At 50.1% G+C, this 24,713-nt stretch overlaps 1 protein-coding gene, 1 non-coding gene and 1 pseudogene across 2 annotated transcripts in view; all 3 read left to right on the top strand.

Moving 5' to 3' along the window:
• LOC143356932 (uncharacterized) overlaps positions 1-24,713 on the top strand; it is a 108,507-nt gene that overhangs the window by 45,321 nt on the left and 38,473 nt on the right. Inside the window, exon 2 of the mRNA XM_076792999.1 lies at positions 19,061-19,346. Coding sequence (XP_076649114.1) covers positions 19,061-19,346 — 286 coding nt within the window. The remainder of the gene's footprint in view (positions 1-19,060; positions 19,347-24,713) is intronic.
• Positions 206-326, top strand: LOC143357592 (5S ribosomal RNA; annotated as a pseudogene).
• On the top strand, positions 800-919 carry LOC143357560 (5S ribosomal RNA). The gene has a single exon (XR_013082837.1). It is a non-coding gene; the product is annotated as a 5S ribosomal RNA (ribosomal RNA).

Raw genomic sequence — 24,713 nt, 5'->3', positions numbered from 1 at the left:
TAATCCTTGCTGGGAGTTTCGATCGATTGAATTGTTAAAATTCGAGTTGTATGTTTCATAGAAAATTAGGCTTGATACGACGTCGTAAACCAGAGGACTACTCCGGGACTGTGGAGTTTCAAGATCATATATGCGCATTTCAACATTTCTTTTTCAAAAATTGACGTCACGTCGAATTTCTTTCGCTTTGAACTCCATCTTCCCAGCCAACGGCTATATCACGTTGCAATGAACCGATTCTCGTCCGATCATCGAAGTTTAAACAGCGTTGAGCGTGGTCAGTACTTGGATGGGTGACCGCCTGGGAACACCGCGTGCTGTTGGCTCTCTTTTTTTATTTCTATCCACCATTAAAATTATTGAAAAACTGCGTTTACTTCTTTCTCGTAGTGACGAGTTTTCAACAATCTTTTTTACCGCTAAACACAAGTTTCTTAAACAAACTGCGTTATTCGATTTCATGAAAAGTACGCAACGTCCACTAGAAGGTCTTACGAAGTACATGTACTCGGTGTCTTGAATGTAAAAAGTCAAGGCTGCAGTCAAGGATATCCTGCTGTTTTTCGACAACACGTGATGAGCTTACGAAAAATTGCGAGTGAAAGTGTTTCCAGATGTTCCGAAGGCTCAAGTAAGAAAACCTTTCCTCGAGTTGTACAAATTGACCGTGTCGGAGCATCCTTTATGACTGGGCCGGGGGTTCTGGCAATTGTCAAGATTATTGCTCAACTTAGGGCTCACGGTATGGGGTATGAGAGGAGGAACAAAGGAAAATCGTATTGTTATCATGTATGTAACCGCCAACGGCCATATCACGTTGCAATGAACCGATTCTCGTCCGATCATCGAAGTTAAACAGCGTTGAGCGTGGTCAGTACTTGGATGGGTGACCGCCTGGGAACACCGCGTGCTGTTGGCTCTTTTTTTATATTTTTCTTCGCAGTTCTCAATAAATTTGACAGAAATAATTTCTTGAAATCGCGGTGGACTTCGGTAAAGACAAATGTTCAATTCTTCGTGAATATATTTCCTCTTTTTTCAGTATTCTGTATTCGTATAATACAAACATTTTTAGCGTCGGTCATAAATAGCTCAACGTTCCCGCGACACAACGCTGCCAGAAGTTTGACTATTCAATGCTAATTACACACAAGTTCTGCTCGACTGATTGGACGTCGAGCGTGACTTTCTCGATTAACTGCGGAGCTAATCAATACCTGTGACTGGTAAATTGTGGTTCATTGTTAACTAGCTTAAGGCTGCTTGCCAATTAGTCGGTATCTCCGGGTTACCAATTAGAATTACCGATACTTCGAATTTGCCACGGTACGAGCACCTTCGTTCACATCGCTCTAACACAAGATCCTCACCCAGAAGAGTGTACTCGTTTTTAGAAAATTTTCCTCGTTATCTCCTGAATATCGCGTGACCGGGAGAGCACGCGAAGCAACAGAAACTATTATCATTGCCATCGAGCGACGACTCTACCATCAGGATTACCACTTCGCGATATTCTGAATGAAAAATCACAATTCCCTAGAACACGGTCTGGAACGAAATAGACGCGAATCGATTAATCCTCTATAAAATTCGCCAACACCGACGAACTTCCTTTTGCCTCTTCGAACTCTCTTATTCCCCGTAACAAATTTTCAATCTCCCCTTCCGTCGAACTAATTACAATCGCTCGGGCGCGATCTGTTCATGCGTAGCGGGAACAGCCGCGGAGCCGGTATCCCCAGCATCTCCATTACATTGTAAACGTCTCGAGACAGCTTTGATCGCGGAACGGTCTCAGATAAGAGCCGGCAAAGTCATCGGGGGACTCGCCTGCCGGAATCGCGAGCGTTACGATCGACGGTGCACTTTTATAAACTCGTTACCGGGGACCGTATCGCGTCGCGATCGCCGCGTTAGGGTATCCGCCAGTCGTTTCTGAGTTAGGACGCGGCGACGGCGCACGGGAGGCGAACATTAAGAATCCGGTTCTGAATTCAGCCCGACGATGATCCGGGACCGGATCAACCACGACGAAGACGACGACCACGACGTCGTCGGTGTTGGCTTAATAATGTTCCCGACACGGAATCGTAACTTTGCGCGAGAGGATAAGAGCACGGTCGCAACGCAGCTCGAGGAGAAGAGGTCTACGCAACAGAGAGGGTAAACGATGCTCGAAGAGGGCCCAGGGGAAGCGGAGATCGCGGTGAACGAGGGAAAGAGGAACCTGTTATTTCGGCGAGGCTCGAAGCCGAGGCGAGATTACACGCTGTCACACACCGTTCCTCGTCCGAAGCCTTTCGGCTGGTCTTGCGCGTCTCCTCCCAGCCGATCCTCTACCTCTCCCTCTCTCTCTCTCTCTCTCTCTCTCTCACTTTATTTCTCTCTCCCTCGGCTGTTCCCTGACGGCGTTCAAGGGGGAGACGAAACGCGGACGGCCGATCGGGCCAGCATCCCGACGTCTTATTCGCGCGATTATCATCGCTCGTCGATTTGCGTTTCGTGGCCCCCTGATCACGCTGCTTACCGCTTAATGCGGCCGTCTCTCGCTTTTAACTGATCGCTCCGTGTACACGCAGACACACGCATACGGTCCGCCGGTCGGGTTAATTATATTTCCTACGGGGCCCGCGGAGGGCCCGCGAACGACCCGATCCAGTTCGTTTAATCGCAATTAACGCCCGTTATCGACGCCCGGGACCGATCGCTCGCTCTCTCTCTCTCTCTCTCTCTCTCTCTCTCTCTCTCTCTCTCTCCTCGCCGCGACAAGTCGACGAACTTTGTATCCGCCGGGAGAGAGAGCCGATCACTCGGCGACTCGTTTGCCGAACGCGACGCGCGTGTCCGATGCTCGGTCCCGCTCTTTACGGGGCATCGATGCAATTTTTTAATTTGAACGAGGTACTTTGAATAACGACGCATTTTAAGCGTCCCCGGTTTTACCGGCCCTCTGCGATGGCATCGATTCGTATCGGTCGCTCTCGAGCTGCCGCTGCCTCCCCTCTTCCCTTTCTTTTTGGTTTTGCGGACCGGGTGGTGACTTCGGAGAACTGCGGCCGATCGAAACTCGCCGAACGACTTCCTGTTTCATATTTCGCGAAACCGGAGTTTTCTTGTGTACGCGGGGAAGCTACGTCTTGTTATCTCTCCCGACACTCGAGCGTACAGTCGCTGAAAGAGTTCCGTTGTCAATTAACACCTCAACCACCGGAAGCCTATTAACCCCCATTGCGCTACGATTTATATTCTACGATTACGGTGACTAGAAATTTAAAAGATTTCACTTCCACTCATTGGGCTGTGTGCACATGTTCATGGACCCGGTGAAACAGCAAATCTCGCGAGATCCTTTCTCTCCGATCCAAGATCAAGACTCCCGATTCCCCCAGATCAAGTTCTCCAATAGATCAAGTTTGCCCGGTATCGTTTGAAGGCTATTTTCGCGAACGGCCACCGCAGAGAGCGAGCCGCGCGGTGAAGTTTCACTTGCTCTCGTTTCGCCGGCGTCGTAAAACGAAGTATGCGCTCTCTAACAAGCGTCTCGGCCGCGACAGTTAACCGCGTCGCGGGCATATCGCTGTTACGCGTTACGTAAGGTCGGGGCTATCAGCGCGCGGCAAACAAATTACGATCGAAGCGACACGAACGATCTCGATAGGAGAGACACGGTAGCGATCCCGGCCGTCGACAGACTTATCGTCGCGTCATCGATACGTTATTACAGAACGTTGTCGCCGTTCGCGGCCGCGCGGGGACCGATCGCGTAATCGTTTCGCAGCTTGCGGACCGCGATACCGGATGGGATCATACATCAACGTCCCCGGGGCCTCCGCGCGCGTTATTGTTTCGGTAGCGATAATTTCGCCGGGCCGAAATCTTGATTAAGACGGCAGGAGGCGCAGCGTGGGGGAACCGGCGGGCCCATATTTCACCGATCAATTCCTCTGTTCGGGCCCCGCAAACGACGCCGACCGCGTCGCAGGGGAGGGACTCTGAAAAATTATGTTTCGCTTCGCCAGTCACGCCGTCAAGGAGACTCGAAAGCCGGGCACGGGCTGTGCTAGGGCTCGCTTTCAGTTTAACGCGACGCGAAACAATAGCTAGCTACAGGGGAGAATGGAGTAATGACGGTCGCTTAAGCAATAATTATAATACAATGAAAATACGGGGTGAAATATTTATTTAAAACACACGTTTCGCAAACGGAAATTATTCATTTATTCGTACACTAAAAAAAGCAGCAGTTTTAAAAAATAAAAATAAAAACGATGTCTTTGAGCGGCATTGTGTCTCGATCTACCGAATATCGACGATCTTTTGATGAACTCTGAAACGCATTCAGACGTGCATACAACCAAACTGCCATGATTCAAAGCCGTTTCCTAAGACGTATAATCTGCGAAATCGCATGTACTCAATCAAAGTGTCATGCTTTTCGGATGCAGGTATTTATTGCCCTCTCCAGACTGTATATCGTAATAAATGATACGAGGGTATTCACCTCCGCATGCCTTACGTTTCTCAGAGATTATGCTGCATGGAAACAATCTTAACCCTCTGACGTACAAGTGAAACGAGACTCGATCCGACGAAAGATACTGATAGACTGCGGATTTTATGCATTTATCACAACAACGAGCGGGAAACGTACGAAACTGAAAAATTAGATTATTTTCATCTCGGTGGAATCGTTAAAACAAAAAGTAAGTTTGCCTGTTTAGCGGCAGACATCGGTCACGAAATTGATTCGTAATAATTAGAGGGAAGCTGACCGTCGCGATTTGAGATGCAAGGGTGAAAATCGGTAGCATTCGGACAATCGCGTCGATCGGAAGTAGTGGACACGGTTTTCTGCGCGTCGGTTGGTCCACGTATCTCGAATCGGCGTGTCTTTCTTGCCAGCGCGGCGCGGCGCGGCGGTTCCACGATGACGACGATGATATCGCGGCCCGCCGATTCGCATGAATACCGAAGAATCAATCACCGTGGCAAGATCGGTGGCCCAGATACCGGTGGCCGCTGCACGATCTAGATTCGCATCGGTGGGCCACGCCATTGAAATCATAATAATGCTTCGATCCATTATTATATAGCAGCCCCTGCGAACGGAATACAGATGTCGTCCGCCGCCGCCGCCGCGCGGCTTCCATGCGAATGCTTTCGCGGTAATTGATCCATCTCCTCCGCTGTCGACCGATTTATCAGGGTCGACGGTCGCCTCGAGGATCCTCGCGAACAATTAATAACCGAATTGCGTAACCCGGTGATCCTTTCGGATAAAGGCTTTCGGGTCGATTGCTCTTTTTAATCCCCCGAATTCCTCCGCTACGAGCCGACGGTCCAGATTAAGTAACCGTGGATTCGGTCACAGTTCCCCATTTTCTATTTTAGATACACCGTCAAATTTCTCATTTCTCTCCAACTGTATCTCAATTTGTTAAGATTACACGAATTCAATTCAGTCAAGGTTTACGACACAGACGTGACTTTATTTTTGGGAGAAAGCTTTTCTCGAGTGCGTTTGGTTCTTTATTACTACCAGGAAGAAAGGCTCCGACTTCTTTCCGTGGCCTAATAGTAATGACTGCAGCTGTCTGTTTTGGATTTTTAAACTCTTTCAAACGATTAAAAAAGAAAGTTCACTTTTGTCTAATTTCCGTGTCCTATAACAAGCTTAGAGAAAGGTACCCTCTATCGATGATCCTGCATCGGAGAACTTGTTGGACCCGATCTTCCAACGATGTTATCATTACCGCTACGATTTTATTAGTATTACAAGCCCAAAGACTCGAGTATCCCGTGCAAGCGCCGCCGAGGACGTGTTTCTTATCTAAGCGTTCGCACCTTGGACCGTGTACCGTTCAGCACGACTAGACAACCTGCCGAAGCCATCGGATCCTTTCGACGACCGTATCATCGGGATGGTACAGTGTCGACGGAAATTTATTCTGCTAATGAACCCAAGTGGAACACCCGGTACAGACCACGCGGACCGAAAAGGTGGCGCGTGGACCGGTTCGAAACCACATTCCCCTCCCTCTCCCCCCCCATCCCCACCCCTGTGACAAAAGTGCCGAATCATTTCGGTGCTGTTCCACTGTCAACGTTCGAGCAGAGAATCTTTATCGACGGGGGACTCGACCGGTGAAACCGCACCTGAACGATACCTCGATATCTTACGGTCAATTAAGCGGTCATTGTGGCCGCTGAATGTCCCGATTCTTCGGCCTCCTAAGAGATCGTTAGGCTAACGCTGCGGCCGTTCAGAGGGAGGATGATGAACTCGCGGCCGAGGGAATGTTATTTCAGATGGCCGGGTATCGGGGGGACACGTGATCACGCTATCACGATCGCAGTGGAACGTGCCGGTCGTGTTTTTTGCTGATGTGCATCGTAATGGCGCTTCCTGTACTCGCGGATCTCTGTGATCGAGATGCTGACCTGCACTCGTCCGGAGCTACAGCACAAAAATCTTTTACAGGTCTTGTGAAATGCATAGTTTCTGTTTGTCCGTCAGCTTCATCTTGCTCCTAGATAATTCTGGTACAATAACCCATGGGGACTAAGCTTGATCCTTCTCGATGGTTACTAACGAACCATTAGGCGAAAGAAAATTACGAACTTCGAGGCCGGTTTCGTAGATGTGCTTAGAACCTGTTGCTCGGAGTCACGAGGACCGGAGACATTCCAGATAGCTGAAGACACATAGACAACGTGATCGGACTTTCTCAACTGATCAATGTTCATCTAAATGAGATCTTCGCCGAAGCTGCACAGCCCAGAAGAAACTGTCGCCAGTACTTCGGGCACAAATCAATCGGACGACAGGATTCAACGAGATCAAGGTCGGAACGAACATCACCCTGCTGCGTCAAAGTTCGAAGTATATGAAAAATGCGGATACCAAAGAGGAGATCGAACTTTGGTCGAAAACGAAGTTACCGAAGACGGAAAGCGGCGAGGGGCGGCCAGGTGGGACCGCGTACACGTTCCTTCCGCAATTAAGAGTGATTTACAGTGACCCTTTGAACCCGTAGCGAAGGCTTCCTGAAAACATGGAAAACACAGAGTCGGCGTAGGCTTCCGCGGGGTTCGATTCAGGTCCATCCGGGGAATTCATAGGCGCATTAGTTTCCTGTCTTACGAGAAGCGTCCGCTCCGTCCGCGAGACATCGAGCATTTGCTTTGATAGCTGGGTGGAGGTTCTTATTTCACGGTTATACGGTCGTCGCACGGTGCCGATCCTACGGGTCCACCGCGTGAATAACCGGCGTATGGTGCCGTATGGTAATCGCTACTCGGATTCCTCACCACGGGTCGCTGGACCATTGCGTTTCCTAGCAATAAATTGTCGGGCCGAAGCTCCGCGTGATACGTACAAGCTTCCACTCGACGGCGCGCTTTGTATCATCTAATCTATGGATCCGCCGTTAAAAATCCGAATGGCTGGACTCTCGCGCGCGACGGACACCGCATTCCGACAGAATTTCCCATGAGTGCTTAACCGGCCGCCTAATCGCTTCCGCGACGTTCCCGAATCTCGCATATTCGCGGAAACCGCTTGTAGTTCGCATCAAACGACGATCCCCGAGATACGTACTACCAACAGAGACTCGTTAAGTCGTTTTATATCCAGCAGGTTCACGTTCTACCTAACTCCTATAGCGTTTTACCGTGCAAACGAATGTTCACGTTCGCCTAATCCATCGGGAGGGACATCTTCTTACCATGAAAATTCATGTTGCTCCGCGTTTCGGATTCCGCTGAATTACGGCGGTTCAGTTTAAATTCGAGGAGAACGAAATGGACGCGGAATGGCGCGTTTAGCCGGCGCGTAAATGCAAGCTTTAGCACTCGCACCCTGCAATCTCAGATTTTCTCCTCGGCTCAACCGGATGATACGGCTCGACTGGCAATCAGCCACCGACCTTACGCGGGGCCGTCCGGTTCGTTTCGGTCCTTCAGGAACGTCCGCGTCTCGTCGACGTGTTCTCTCGTCATAGCGGGTCCCGATTCGCAGGGTATAATCACGGGAGGGGTCGCCGGGCGTTACAAACAGCGGCGCGTCACGCGAACCGGCCGAAGTTAGCGCCGCTCACGAATCGCGGGACACGTAACGTTCGTCCTCCGAGCAGGAGACGAAGATGGGTTCGGTGAAAGCTCCGATGAAAAATGCGAACGGCTCGGGACGTTGAAAGCCTGGAGATTCGATGATTCAAAGTCATTAATGGTCTCCGGAAGAATACGAGTCTCAGTTTCCTGAAAAATTGGAAGATAACTTTCACGTGGGACCTATACTCACAGCTGGCACCGTATCTTCGAGTTTCCAAGAACTGCGAATGAAGAGATCCAGAGAATTTTGGTCCGACGGTTTCAGCCGCTGAACGACTAAATAAAGACTTGCTCCCCTGTGATCAGGACCGCTAAAAATCTGAAAGCGAGGAGCAAATCGATAGACGCGCGCGAGAGCCGAGCGGAAAGCGGGAACGAGGATGATTAAAGACAGCGGATGTCGTGGAGAGAGGCCATAGCGTCGAGAAGTGGACGGTGACGAGAGAAACCGCAGGTTTCGGGTCTCCAGGCTTCGGATGGACCTTGTACGTGTAATATCCTGGCAGAAACGAGGGGGAAGGAGGGCGTCAGAAGCAGAGGGAGAAAGAAACCGGGAGGAAGGGAAGCGGAGGATCTCTTTCCCGTGGTTGGGCGGAGTGGGTGGGGGCAAGGTGGATCGCGGATTGAGTCATTATGCCTGCTCGGAGGAGACCACAGGCTTTGATGCGGGAACGGCTGCCATCGGCTCGTGAAAGGAAACCGACCGGATGATTCAACGTATACAGACGGACAAAGTAGTCGCGGAGCTTACTATACGCTGCACTCATCCTTTCCCCGCTCCTATTCTTCTTCGTCCGCTTCGTCGTCAGCTTCTTCCTATTTCGCTCGGCGACCCCCTTCCAGCCTTCTCCTTCGATCGTTTCGTGGTCGTTTCAACCATGCGATGCAATGGGAACGGAGAGTTCGATCGCCGTGCGTCGGTTAGTTCACAGGAGCTCGAGGATCACTTAACTCTGCGGATATTAATCGCAAGGATCCTCGACGTTCCAGGTTCGTAGAGGACGAGAAAAATTGACGTTCTCCAAGCTGCTTCGAAAGCTGTTAAGATGTTAAACATTGTTAGCGCTAATAGGATCCGGGAGTCTCTGGTTCTTGTATTTTCGTGATGCATGGTAGCTTCTGCGAGGATGTTATAGTATATTACCAGCATAAATTCTGTAACAGGGTACTGATCACACGGTAATATATTTAATTTTGTCTGCAGAGTTAAAATTCGTTCTTCCTGTTCGCATTATAAGCGTAACCGCATACTTGATTTACGATGTCGTGAAACTAAGTAATTCTCGTGAAAAAAGTCTATGATGCATACGCCGGCATTTTAGTCCTCGCCGAGCGCACACGAGGGTTCTAATTACGCGATAAAATATTTAATTTCCTCTTTAAGATGAAGTTTCGAGGACAGGGTGACGGTGGCGTCCCTCGATCTCGTATTAGCATATTAATTACACTGTACACGCATGTATCGTCGTATGATTTACTAACTGGTCGTCTATAACTCTAATAGAACGCGACTGATCCGCCATTGTGCGAGTCTCGTCCCGACGACGATGATAGTTCTCTTGGATCGGATCGGCAAATTTTGTGACCATCAGCGATTCCACGAAATTGATCATTTCCTGTCTTTTCGTGAACGTTGATAAAGCGGTCGAACTCGTTACCGGGAAATTTATTAACGCGTTTGGCGATGCGACGCGACGCGACGTGCGCCGACCGGCCGGAAGGAGGCCGGTTCGTTGGTTTTTCGACGCGTAGGGAATCGGTATTTCTTTTTTTCCTTCAAAGCAATTAACGTTCTTTCGCGATACACGCCGGTGTGTTTGTTAATGAAGAATCGCCGCGCGCCCGCTATAAAAATCGATCGATCGTCGCCTCTTTTCCCAGAAGCCCGATAACATCTCCTCCTCCGTTCGTCCGCCATCTCTTCTTTCCCTCCTCCCTTTTCTCCCCGTGAGACAATAAAAGTTAGCCGACTCGTTACGCGATTGTTAATTAACGGGGCTCTCGGCGTAATCGTGCGGCGATACGTAATGAAAATGTCCGTTTTGTTTATGCCGAAATCGGATTTTCTTTTTATTGGCCAGACCGCGGCCGCCATCTTTATGCGTTCGAAGCACGCACGGCTTTTTCAAAGACTTGCAAATCGCGACATTAAACGGAACGTACGACAGTTTTAGCGCTGATTTACCGAACGATCACTTACGTCGATCGAATTTCATTCGATTCCGGCTCTTCTCATTTGTCCACGGGGCTGTAAAACTTTATCGGTTTATCGAGAGGAAGGATAATTTAGAAGCAAATCCGAGCGCCGCCGTCCGCCGTGAATTAATGAATCTATCCAGAGATAGTTTACGATGTTAATAACGTAGCGGGTTCTTTTTACATTTCGACAGCTATCCGCCTCGTTCTGTCGTCGTCTTTGCGACACGCGTTTCGCCTTTAACGACAGCAATGCCGGTCATTACAGTTTGTCGAAACCGAGTTCTGCCATGTTAAGTGACCAGCTAGCTCGAATATTTAATTAACCGCGCTGGTAAACCTTGCGGCAGATACGGCCTGACACTACTTGAAATTGTGGAATGCGGTAACCACATTAGCCGATCGTAAAATTGACAACGGCGAAGATGAGTTCATTCCAGGAAGACTCGCAAAACCAAGTTAATTACCACCATCGTGCGGCCAGGGCAAAAACAATTACACGAAAGACAATAAAGTCCGGTAAGAACCTTAATGGACGAGCTGTATATGTATCTGTAGAAAATCCACAATCTATGAGACAAGATTGCTCGACGTTGAATCTTAATCAGCGTAATTATGTGCAAAAACTTTCAGCAGCGAGTACTATAATAATCTGACATGGGAATCTTTGCAAGAGAAAAATTTCCTACCTGAAACAAAGTCGAGTGAAATGGTAATTTATTTCCAAAATGATGTAACAGTGTTCTTAAATTCTTCCGTTTTTACTGTTTCATATTGTAGGTATTAATGTTTGTGATAAATGCATAAGAGTTTTCTTATGGTCCCGGCACACGCGTTGATCTTACAGTTTGCTCGACGCCGAGTCAAAATGGACCCCGGGGCAGCATTTTACAATGCTGCTAACAGCAGAGTCGAGGAAAGGGTTTGGTCGTTTTAAGACGGATCGCGCACAATGCGCATAATATTATGACATCGTGCCGGACCATCGACGAGTTTCGCGCCGGTGCCATTATGGGGCTAAGCCGCCACTGGATTTTTATCTGTGGTCCCCAAAGCCGGTGTAAGCCAAACGAGCTGACAAGTCGACGCCGAGTCGCTAGAGAAAGGAAGATTGAGCGTAGCAGGCGACAAATACAAACGGACGGGAAAAGGCCGCAGGTATATTATGTACACCGTGGGCCCGAAAAATCCTTGCCCGGAGCCACGCGATCGATTACCTGGCCCTCCTCCGGGGACCGTCTCCCGGGATCTTTTGACAAGTCACTTCGCTCGACTCCGGGCAACCTTCTTTCGCGGAATCGGCTCCATCGCTCCCGGCTGATACCAATCTTGCTAACATATTGTCGAGAGCCCACGGGACTCGCCGCGGTGAAATGCATATTTCTGCTGGATCGCGTGTCGCTTCGTTCACGCTCGTTTATTTTCCTCTCGTTTTTTCTTTGTCTTCGACCGGCCACGCCGTGCCACCAGGACAAGTGGAAATGTCCTGCGGCGTCTCGGAATTTATTTACCGTTCCTCTTTCCCCGGTCTTCTCGCTGGCCTGCTCTTATGCAACCGTGTTGGGTCCTTGATCACTTTCCAACCTTTCGTTCCGGAAAATCATTCAATAAATTATGTCCCCTCGCGTAGACAACTGGACACCAATTTCTGTATTTCCTTCAACGGTTCTTTATCGCCTGGTCGAAACGTCCCCTTCAGGTACCCATTTTCTAAACGCTGTTTTCCATGTACGCGAAATTCTCAGTACAAGTATAATATTCTGATTTTACTACCAAGTACATATTTCGTCAGGTGTAACAGGTTTGGCGATTTTGTTCAGAGGTAATGGAAAACCTGTTCTCCAGGGTCTGACAGCACCTTTGTCAATCAAAAAATTTATATAAAATTCATTAGGGCGCATACTCATTACATTAACCCTTATGGATTTTACCCATTTGATATTGACTGTTATAAAATTGATAAACGAAAGTCAAGTTAAATTTCCAAATTAAAATTTAATTTGAAAATTAAACAGTTAGATTCATTGAATAACTGCCAGTTAAGAAATTGCGAATGGGTGAAGGGTTAGAAATACCAGGCGAGTATTAAGATATCGTAAAACTCGTAGTGGAAAAATGGAGAAGTGCAGCAGGTGTCGCGATAGGACGATTAATCAAGGGTGGCGCGGCGATGCGCAACGGTACTTGAATATCGCAAAATGAAAAAGGGAACTACGAAACGGCGGAGACGGCGTTCCATGTAAGAAACTCGCACGACATAAATAACCGGCGTACAGTTAGAGGAATCGCGAGTAGAGCGGCCGGGATGCCCCGTGAAAGTACCAAGTTCTCTCTTCAAATTACGTTGCAAATTACGAACCCCCGCTGCTCGTAACGGCGAGACCCCACGCGTGCCTTGATGCATGTAGCGCCGCGCGACTCCCTCGCATTAAGCTGGAGAGAGCTGATGAAGTCTTTCGTACGGAGTCTCTCGACCGGGTCGTTTTTTCACCCCCTCGTCGCGTTTCTCACCGAGTTGCCAAGCGCAGGCAATCCTCGCCGCGGAGAAATTCTTTCTCGGCCTCGGCCTCGGCCTCGGTCCGGCACGGCTCGTACCCGACGTGTTCGACCGTGAAGCTGCTTAATCGAAAACAAATGTACGGCTGATTCCCTGCGACTTTGATCGCGGCTTACCTAAGGCACGCTCCTTAACCCTTCACGAATCAATTTATCTTGGGAACGCTCGTTCCGAGTCTTCCGTCAACATCCGTGCGGCACCCGCCGTACTCTCTCGGAATCGAGAGGCGCCTTGGCTGTTTCCTCTGGATCGTAATTAACCCTCTTGCGAATCACCGCTTGGTTTTTAATGGTCCGACTACTGGCAATTGATGGACGTTCACTGGGAATTATTGTCTGGTAGTTCCTTCTGGGACTGTTGTTTTTCCCTTCGATGTTGTCTCAGGATTAGGAGCTTGATCTTAATCTTGTTCGATGAGCGTCGGAGAGATGTTAACCCTCGCAAGACGGATGCTTTCGAAAGATGGAAGGTTAGAACGTTTGGCGCTGGTCCGAATTGGGCTAGCCAAAGTTTCCTAGTTTTCCGCGCAAACGTTCAGTGATAGATGAAGACACTGAACGATAGAAGAGCCAAAGGCTTTTACCAAGAGTAAAAAAGCGGGACTTTGGTGGTAGCGTGCTGGAGACATCGATGCCCGCACAAGACGGGTAGCCGCCGCGCCGGTTCCAGGTCCGTTTTTCCAGCGGCCGGCAATTAAGCCGAATCGGTGCTCGCGGCCTTGCTGTACGCGGAGGAAGGGTGGAGGCAGTGCAACGGGCATGTCAGCGTCGCGTTCATGCCTTTCCGAGCATCGGAATTGAAGAATTTACGAGGCCGGTCCGTCGAGCATTTGCCTTTTCACCGCGCCTCCCTTAACCGTTCCCGAGCTTCCTCGTATCTCCTTTAGCCGGTCTGGGCCTCTCCCTCGCGTTCCCGCCGAATTTCGTTTGGTCGACGTCGAACGAGCATACACCTATCTCTCTCTCTCTCTGTTTCTGTTTCTGTCTCTTACTCTCGTTCGCATCTCGTCCATCCATCCATCCGTCCATCGGTTCGTCCCGCAGCCGCGCGGATTCAATGTCCATGCAAAGTAAACGGCGGCCTCGAAACGGCTGTCAATTATCCGTTATATACGGCCCTGGCCCCCGAACCCATTCTTAACGACCCCTTAAACCTGGCCACGGTCCAGCCCCCTCCCCCTTTGGGTCCGGATCGCGCCGAAAACTCTCTGGACGTGGCCACGGGAGGACCCACATCGATCCGACGACGACGACGACGAACAGGCCCAGAAGGAGGAGGAGGCCACGACGACGACGACGACGACGACGAAAACGAGCGACGGGAACACGAACGACGTGGAAAGACGAAATTGAGGAGAAGGAAGACCGGCTGCGAACCGGGCCAGGGTGGAGAGAGCGGTTTCCGGGAATCGTTTGGTATTCCAACGCTACCGCCACTCGCGGCACCTTCCTCCTTCAAACCGTGGACAGATTCCTTCACGGTCGCCGCAGAGAGAGGCCACCGATACACAGGGACCGGGGACACCGCCTCTATAGCCGCGCCGCGAACTGTGTCAGAATTGCAAATGGACAGCGAGCCCGGCACCCGGGACGGAACGACACAGCCAGAGGAGAAACACCGCTCTCTCGCTCGTCCCGTGGAAACAGGGCGCGAATTCCTGCCTGCCTGTAATCCTCCAAGATGGATTCGTGCCGGCCCGCAGGAATTCGAGGCGGGAACTGTTTCGGGAAAGAATCGGTGGGAAAAGAGCCACCGATTCTGCCAAGCGGACGCGCGGCCCTTTGTCCTAGAAAACCAGACCACTTCCTGCCCACCGAGCGTTATTTTATGTGGGCGAGAGGCTAGAGGGCGTCCCTCCGGTCGGAATGTAGATCGAAACACTTTGATCAAAGTGTTGGGCTGCTTGAAGAAATGACTTTGTTGTGAATTCCCTGGCCGTCATCCTCCTGGGGAATGCGATCGTTCGGATGGTAGAGGGAGCATTTTTTGATCCCATCGTACGTTTCGATTAACGGAACGAGAAGGCCCCGATATATTATTGTTCGTTACCGCACGAATTAGGCAGCGGATGGTGTTCCGTAAGAAGCGTAACTCGGAATTAAGAATAATTTCCGGGCGATCGTACGCGGACCTAACGAATCTTTTAACTGGTCCGACCGCTCGAGCTAACGTGGAACGACTAAGCCGCCGAAGAGAATGTCGGGAGTTAACCGGTACGAGGCATCATCCCCTCGCTCGTAAACGCCAACGCCTCGTAATTATAACGATACGTTCCGTTCGAACGTAACGAGCAGACCGGGACGAGATTGGCGAGTCGTGGCTCGCAGGTTTACCACTTTCGAGCGGCTCGTTACGATCATCTCGTAGAATCGCAAATCAATCAACCTCGCCCCGGTCTTTTCAACGGGTCTGACGCGCGACCAGCGATCCTGGCCTAGTCATTTTCGAATTATCCGCGTGCTTTCGAATTGTCGTCACTCACCGAATGGGACTCGTAGACTTCGAACCGCTTCGAGGATAACTTGTCCGACGTCCGTTGGCGCGAGATTGCGGTTAGGCGTCTGGCTGGTGTCGATTCTCTTTGTTCTTCAGGCTCAGATCGTTCCACGATCGATCCTGACGCGGCATATGTATCGCTGGGATACTCGAATTTGCTCGGAAAATTGCACCGATCTACCGGTTGCACACTGCAAATTTTCTGACAGAGCGAACGTGAACCGAGATTCCCGTGAAAATGGCCGACGATGCGCGACTGTTCCATCTTGCGGTCACAGCACTGTGCATACATGGCGTTAAAAATGAAACAATGCTGAATATTTAAGAGTCAAATTATTTATCTAAATTACAACTGAAGATAGGATAAGGGTCAGCTTTGTGCCTCGAGGTGGTACGAATAAAATCGGACATTTCATGCAGGGCCCGCTCTAGCGGTTACGACGCCCCGGGCAAAAAAACAAATTGCCGCCCCTTTTTAAGCACTAAGCACCGCGCTGAACAAAATGACCTTTTTTTTTAGCAAAATTGTCTGGCAAAGGGTAGTCTGAAATTTTCTATTAATTGGGTATTTAACACATCAATATTTTTCTCACACTTACAGCCAAAGCCAAAATGGCGCCCCGGGCAAATGCCCGGGTTGCCCCCCCCCCCTAGAGCGGGCCCTGATTTCATGTGCAACAACCTAATACGATCTTGTCACTATATAAATAGTTGCTTGTGAAACGTATTCATTTAAAGTTGGTGATAATTGTTACGTGTCATTGTCGTTGAAGAATATATTTGAAAATCTAGGTGCAACAGTCTCAATTCTCAGTGGAGGTTCTTAGAAAAATATTTCGGAGGGTTCGTTCATCTCCCGGTCGGCAAGGTGCGCGTAAGAAAAAGATTGATACTCGTGATACTGGTTCGAGGATTGAGAGGTTCTCTGGCTAAAAATTGGTAGGATGACTGGAGGCTTTCCGCGTAATTTCTCGGGGATTTTTCCGTCGACCCAGGTGGCTGGTCCGCTTTTTCATCCGTTCGCGATTGAAAGGGGCCGAAGCGTGTAAGGCCTGGTGATTCGTCGAAGGCGCGTCGTCGCGCGGATAATGGCTTATTAACAAAGCGTTGGCCAGCCGCGCGAGGAAGTGACAGAGCGGTCAGGGACCGTGGGGAACGAAAAAAGAAGGGCGATGAGACGAGGATGATGTTGGTCAGCGAGCTAGAAAGTGAGAAGGAAAGAGGATCGAGTCCTGACGCCAGGAGTCCAGTCACGGGTTTCATCGACGGCTTCGAGAGGCGGAGAGGGCGAGAGGAAGAGAGAGAGAGAGAGAGAGAGAGAGAGTAAGAGTAGGGTCCTGGCGCACAACGGAGCTTTAATTACGCCGATATCACGGTAATTAAGCCGATCAATGCGTGCCATTGTGCGGCGACCGCGGGGCCCCATCGGCTCTTAAGGCCCATCCATAATCACGGTCGAGGACCCCCTTCGTTCGACACAAAAGCACCCCGTCTCGCGGGACACCAGGATATGCGGTGCCTGCGCCCGGGGATCTTTACGAGTGACTTCTTTTTTGCGGAGAAACCATGACAATGGCCGGGCAAAAATTGACGCGTTCCGGTGCGCGCGATTCGATTCGTTTAATTGAGACACCGGCCGATGTGTTATTTTTGCGCGCGCGGCCCCGTCGGAATGTCAGCAAGGGTGGGAATCAGGAAGTCATCAAAGTTACATTCATGCTCGGATTGCGCCCGAGAGTCCCGACGGATTCAGCATTGTCCACGTTGATGCTCGCATAAAACTCGCCTCGACAGTCCATAGGTGGTTTAACGTTTAATGCACATTTAAATACACGGTTTCGACGCGATCCTTAATCTCTGAACGCGCACCGTGTCATTTTTTATCCGTACCGAGACGTCGCGCGTTCTCTTTGTAGCAGTTACGTGTTGCACCGTCGAGATTGGCATCGAGCGATTGTTTTCGCCGTTGTCGAAGACGTTATCGAAAAAAGAGCGAACGAGTTGCTTAACCTCGAGGCATAGTGTTGCACCAGCTATAGCGCGCTGTGCTTCGACAATCGAAGCGTCCGGTGGAAAAGTTCAGAATGTTCCCACATGGGTCGTTTTCTTATTGCCGGGATCCGGAATCAATTATCCCGCGTGCCTCTCGCGAAGGACAAATTGTAATCGCGAACGGGTGCAATCATCGAACATTTCTGCAATTTAGGGGACATCCAGTGTGAAATTCGTAGCTCAGGGCACGGCTGATCTCGTGTCCGATCGTCGTTCTCCGGGGTAATTGCAGCCCGATCGGAGCGCAATACCAAAAATTCACCGAAAATCGCCTCCCCCCGGAGCGTATCCGCTTCAGGGAGGTTTGCGAGCCCATACACGACAATGCTGCGCTAATCGAACGGTAGAACTTTATAATTTTCCGCACGATATCTTCTCGTAATACGGCTCGGTTATCAATTACCTTATTAAATCCTCCAGGCTCTGGGCCCTTCCTCTCGTAGCCCAGATTCAAGTTCTTCGAGCCCCCGGGAAAATATCTTTCCCACACTCCCATATTCGCGTAATTAACTACGCACGAAATACTATGCATTTCGTGAACTGTTACGAGCATTTGTTTCGTTGCTTACCTTCCTCGTTAAAATATCTTTCCGAAAGCAACATTTCTCGAATACGTCTTGGTAACAGCGTCGGTGGAGCACAAAGAGTCGGAGTTACAAAAGAGGACAATATTTTAATCACCGTGTAGAACTTGAGAAATCCCTGAGTGGGGTCTAGAGCATTCCACAGGTGCATCATCCGACTCTGGATAGCCCTGTGCACCGCGGAGAATATTTTCGAAACTGCGTGGTCATTGTTCCATTGTGCCCTGTGTCCCAATTACAAGAAACGCTGTCAAGGTCGCGTCTCATCGACCCAAGAAGTTATTCAGCCTCCGATGGCTCGACGAACGCTTGGTCACTGTTTATCGAGGTTCATCCCGCGGGTAAAACTTCCGTGGTGGCGAGAGAGAAGACGATACCGAAGAACGGTACGGCGGCGGGGGTGGATGATTTGTTTGCGGCCGCCCTCAGCGTTCTCTCTGTTTGTAGTAGGAGTTAGGCGAACGAAACCCAGTCTCCCCGCAAAGCGCCGCTTCGGGGAACGAAATAACTCGAACGGCACCGCTTTTTACTTTTTTCCCCGCCGCTGTTTGCGCCGGCGTTTCACGAAACATGAGCGGAAGAGGATCATCAGGCCGTGCTCGCCCGCGATCTCCTTCTGTCGTCCAGGACAGATGCGTACTTCCAGTGGGGAGGCACCGTTCTCGTTCCATTAACCGTGTTTATCCGGAACTGTTTGCAAAGTTCAAACTCTGCCCTGCAGAAGGCGAGCAGATCATTCAGCAGCCTTTTCTGGAACTTTTCGTGGCTACTTTAACCTTGATTCCCAAAGAAAACTGTTTTCCATTATCGACCAATCGCTCGATATACCCTACTGTTACATAAGGTCTAGATATTTTGGACTCGAGCTTGTGTTGAAGCAACGTCTTGAGAAAGAAAAATACTCGGTGTTCTGCTCTGCTTTTACCAAAGATGAGAATTTGTGGAAAATAATACGAGAATCGAGCGCGAAAATTCTCTGGGAGCTGCGTGACGTGAAATATGTGAACGTGGTATTGGTTGGCGTATAATACCCCATTATAAGATAAAAATGTGTACGTTTCAGGTGACGGTGGTTAGCACGAGCACGCCAAGCACCAACACGGTCGATCCCAGCGTTAACGACATGGACTGGTTCGCCGGCGTAGCCGAGGAGGAATTGCTGTATTACACGGGCGTCGGTAACGACGTCGATTCCCTTTGGGCTGTGATAGGAAGCTTCGTGCCGCCGCCTCCTAGACCACCTTATTTACCGGAGGAGGGTGTCACCACCGACGGACTCACCACCTGTGATTTGTGTTCGTGGGCGTGGAGGAACGACAGGCATTCCTTTTCCCTCGACGGCACTCTCGGTAAGTGTTTGCTACCGTAACTTCCTGCTTTCGACGCGGCCGATTCCTCCGCATTCAATTCCGACGTTTGTCACCTGGAATCGTCGACCGCGCTCGAGTAATTCCCACGTAATCGCGAGTACCGTCGTCCTAAACTTATTCGAGTTTGTTGAGGGGTTATGTGGAAATAATTATACAGGAAGACGGTGGACGAAATATATTTAATCGGAAGAAGCCGTTGTCGGAGGTGTCTACAAGACGGGCGCACAGTTAGAACTAAATGCCCAAATGCGTACCTTCATACCTGAAGGGAGGACGACCTTCAATAAAATAACGGGGAATCAGGTATTTCCCAATAACCTTGGGATGTGGGTTTTTCCACAGGGTACGGTAAAAGGCCTAACGTTCTACTCTAACAGAGTTGTCTTTAAAGTTTCTTCCCGAACGAACCCTGAAAACAGTACTCGGAACAATATATCGAAGAGGAATTTTAAAAATCGTCTGAAGAGAAGTGATTAAATACTACCTAATAGGAGTTGTTGATCCAGGGAGAAAATTCCAGCACTTTCTTAAGAACGTAATATTATTATTAATCGAGGGTGGTAGACAACGGCAGCGAGACGAACTCGGCGCGTCGAGCTTCCGAATAAAGTAAACAGCTTTCAAGTTGTCCTAAAAACCGGGTTACACAAAGGAAACAAATCAGCGTCTGTCCAAACGGAATTAAGAGCGTTTGTGGAAAGTATTTTCTTTTCGTCGCCGGACCGAGCGTCCCACAAATCCTCTTGATTCTTGTCAGCACTTGAGCGGATCTCGGGAGAAGGGTTGAGAAACTGTAGCCGTTAGTCGACGTTGGTTGCCGCGTGATTCCTTCTGTACATACGCCGGGCGGTTGTTTGCGCCCTGTTTGCTCGTCAAACAGCTTTTCTGGTCTAGTGGATCCTCCAGAGGAGTGGGACTTTTCATCGTCGGTTAGAGACGCCTTGGCCCCCGGTAATCGTCGGGATGACTCGTGAAATATTTCTCGCGCGAACGAGCGAACGAGCATACGCCTGCGTGTGTGTGTTTTTCGAAAGTTTCTCGCGGTTGATTGCGGCCTAATCCACGCCTGCCGGGGCGAGCTTTCGCGACGGTTTATTACACGATGTAACGATGTACAACAACTGGAGAAAATGATGCCTATTATCGGGACCCGGCTGCGCCCCGGCTCCGGTACGCCTTCTCTCTCGCTTCTTCTCTCTTTTTACACGCGAAAAAGGGGTTAGCGATTTCATTACAACGAGAGTCTCTCTCTCTCTCACTCTCTCTTGCTCTCGGGGTCGATGGTTAGGCAGCTGTGGATACGGTCGCGCCACGTTTGCCAACCGGGACGGCTATTAGATGGGTGGGGGCGAACCAGGCGAGCTTCCCCATTAGCTTGCCCACGAGCCGGCCCCATTAGCTTTCGATGACGACCAATAGAACGTCTAGATACGGATCCCGAAAGCAAACACCGTCGTGCCGAGCGAAAAGAGTCGACGGTCGCAAACGAGTCCTACCAAACGATCGATCAATCCTCGGTCGGAGGATCCGCTATCTCGCGGCTACATAGTTTCGAGGAGGAGCAGAGCCGGATAACATTCCCCGGACGATGGATTTCGTCGCGCGGTACATTAACGTCGTGTCCCACGAAGCTGTTGACGATGTCATAATCGATACCGCCCGAAGACCGGTGCTCGATACGCGATAAAAAGAGACGAAGGAAGGTGTGCGCGCGCGCGCCCGTGTGTGTCCGTACACCGTCTTTCAACGTGGCCGGTCCTCCAGGTCGAAGGTCATCGGCTCTGGCCTCACCATGGGAGGCCCGAGCTCCGTGTCTGTAAAACTCCTCTCCTCCTCTCCTCCTCTCCGTCTGTCTCGGCCCTCTCGCCCTGTCCTTCATTCGATTCGCGCTAATTCTCGTGACGGACAAATTAAGACAGATAATTCAAGGGCTCGCCCTCGGTGCGGCCCGACCTCCACATCCGGTACGCACGATTCGACCAATCGGAGCGTTCGACCACTCCTCTGGCTCTCCAATCAACTATCGTGCTTGAATTTTCGTTTTTTTTTTTCACTGGAAATCTCGTACGGGATTTTTTAATGCATTGCACATTACCGGACTGCGGATCTTTGAGCAAAGTAAAAATTGTTTCCATCCGTTGTGAGAAACAGAGATGAAATAGAAATTTTTTTCATTTGTCACAAATGCTTAACCATCAATGTTATGACAAAGAGGAGTACGTGCAAATTGAAGCAGTACGGACGACCGGATGGTTAATGGGTACCATAAGAACGGCAGAATTATACGGTGGTTATTCTAGACTATTAATTCGTCTATCAACGCTTTGATTGCAAAAAGTAGCAAACGTTGATAGACGAATCGGGAAGAGTCGATGAGCAAGAACTCGAGGAAAGAGGAAAGAAGACTGGAGGAAGATGGGAGCTAAATTGCTAGGGTTGCCGTCTTATGCAACGTGATCACGACTGTCGAGTATTGCGTAAAATGGCCGCTTTAATGGTACCCGGGAAACCATCCGTTTAGAAGTGTTTATTTAAAAGCAAATACCGCACTGGTGATAACAGGACGCGAATAACTGTGTAACGTGGGCCGAGTTGATCTTTAAACTGTCAAGATATTTGAAGATTGATACTAATGAGTAATGGTTAGTTGGCTATAAAGTCTGCCAGCTCGTGAAACCAGTTACGCTGACGAATTGCTAACTGCGTACTTCGATAGTGATTAATTATCTAATCGTAAATTAAAATTCAATCTCCAGAGACCTCTTGGACGACAAAAAATTTATACGACTTCTGCGTATAAAATCTCCGAACACTTAAATGTTTAACATACTCGACCGATAACGCGAATTCCGTGGAAGTGATTATCATCTCTTTCTTTTCGCATACTTTGCGGTAAAGACTCTACAATCGGCGAATTTTTTCACCTTTAAGGACGACGCCTGGTCGTCGATTTCTGTCTTTGGATTTTTCCGGCCCGAAATCCTGTCTTAGAACAGAAGAAAAATTGTATTGAAGCTCGAGCGATTGTTTCCCATTACTGGGGGGACTATAGTTCGCTTTAGGTTAGAATTTGCATACACTTCCACGGTCTGCCGATCGCGCAGTTTCGACGAGTGCGAGGGTCGGCAAGCCGTTGCAGCTCGATCGAAATCGAATCGCGACGGGACGAAAGTGCTGGCAGAGGCCGAGCTCGACATCCGGTCGAAGGAATTCGGCCAATCAGAACGTCGGAAAGAGGTTCACACGTACGCGGGGGCACACGTGAGTTTCCGCTACGTGGCAGGGTGCCCCACCTCTGCTCGGGCCCCCGTTCCTCTCTTCGCTCGTCCTCCGCCTTGTTTCAGCCCCTGCGGGCCCCATCGGCACAGGCACGCATTATCGCCATTACCATGAATTCCAGCAGTTATTACGCCTCTGTTGCGCCGCCACGAAAATGGCGGCCGGGCGCATTCTACCGTGGAACGAGGAGGGCTCACGACCCCCGCCCTCTTTTTCCTCCTGGCGCCCATACGCCGTTGAATATCCGCTCCGAGCCGCAATTAACCATGGACACCGACAACTCCTAAAAACTCTTCAACCGTCGGGACACCGAGAACAAATAAACGTCGGCGTACTTCCTGCATTAACCGTCCGAAGCGCACAGAACAGGCTAGACGCTCGATAATGTTGCACGAAACTCGTTACAGCAGATTGCTCGATATTACCGATTACACACGGCGTCTCAGGACGCGTGGTACAAGCGAACATTAAGCGATTCTATTTGCAAAAATATGCGACAAAAAACGATTAACATTTTCTAGGTCGATCCATTCGTTTTTGAAAAGGCGAGTTTCAAAGTTGAACGGATCCGCGCGTTCTAGCGTTCGCGAGAAGTAGAATCGGAAGTGTAAGGCTGAAGTTGTGTTTCATATAGTTAGGCAATTGCTACGAACAATATTTATTTAGCAGTCGGAGGGTCAAAATCGAGCGGTCTCGATCGTTACCGGCGCCGCACGTGGACGCGTCATTCCAGGAAGAGCGTCGGGATGGGACCGAGGAGGGCGTCGATGAACAAAATTGAAATTTATTTCCAGCGAATCGAACGGTCCTCCCGCGAGCGCGTGATGGATGACCGGTAATAAGCTACGCGGCCGTGTTCGATACTGTTATTAAAGCGATAAATCACGGGGGCGAGGGCGTAGTGGGAGGGATCGCCGGACGCGTTTCGTGTGCCGATACGATCGCCGGTTGATTCGCGGCAGAAACGCCATTGTCTCGCCGAAACCGCGGCAATTACGTCGCGAATCGCGCGGATAAACGGCGAATTGCGGAACGGCTCTTGACGGGGGGAGAGGTCGAGGGGGGCTAGCGGGGAGGATCGTGGCTCCTTAAAGAAGGCTCGCGATGGGGTAATCATCGCGTCACTTCGTATCTCCAGCGACGTAATAATTACGCGATCGCGCCTCCGTCTCTCGAGCCAGCGGTTCCCGGCCGTCCGAGGAGGCGGAAAGCCGAGGAACGGAACGGAAGGGACAGAGAGAACTTAATTCGAGCTCTCGAGAGCTCTCTCCTCGAGCCCGGCAAGCTCGCAGGAATCGTCGTCGACGACGACGACGACAACAATTGCGTCTACTCGCTCCTGTCCGCTCGAGAGGCTCGCGCGAGTACCACTCGCTACGACAAAAACCGCGGCAGCGCTCGACCGACGACTTTTTAGACTCTCCTCCAGCCCCGAAGGCTTTGTAAGTGTTGATCTTTATGGATAGTCCATATCCTATCGTCATGTAAATCCGGTTGTTGCGTAAGCTCAGGGTTTCAATTAACCCGACACTCGTTCTCGAAAAATGAGGTATAAGAGTCGGTATTATACCTTTAGAGGAGTTACGCCCATAATATATTGTACGACGAAGGATAAGTACGGTTATCAAACTGCATAAAGGTCGGTTCGCGCAGCTTCGGGAACCACGGTGGATTGTAGACGAAGGATGCGCTCGTGGACTACATGCTCGTAATTAGTTGAAGGAAGAGATCGAGCCAGGAACACCAATTCAGAGCACCGTAAGGGGCCTGGCCGCGTGTGTCATTTTCCCGGGCGCTTCGTAATCACGTTAATACGTCCCAGTTTAACGGAACAACGTAATCGCACGTAGACCGGCAGTTCCTGTAATCAGTACGGAATACCAGCGGAATAAGCAGCACGCAGGATGCTAAGTAGACGGAATCAGCTCGAGGCGGCGCATTTCCTGTCGAGATCGCCATTATTTTTGTTACCTTTGACGGACAGCTACACAGCAGACGTCCGAGCGACGAAATTACACGCGATACTCAGAGCCCGCATCGACTTGTAAAATTGATAAATACGTGGCA

Source organism: Halictus rubicundus, chromosome 9 (assembly GCF_050948215.1).
Source record: "Halictus rubicundus isolate RS-2024b chromosome 9, iyHalRubi1_principal, whole genome shotgun sequence".
NCBI classification, from domain to species: domain Eukaryota; kingdom Metazoa; phylum Arthropoda; class Insecta; order Hymenoptera; family Halictidae; genus Halictus; species Halictus rubicundus.
Note: the sequence above shows the minus strand (reverse complement) of the source record. Positions and strands in the feature narration are given on the sequence as shown.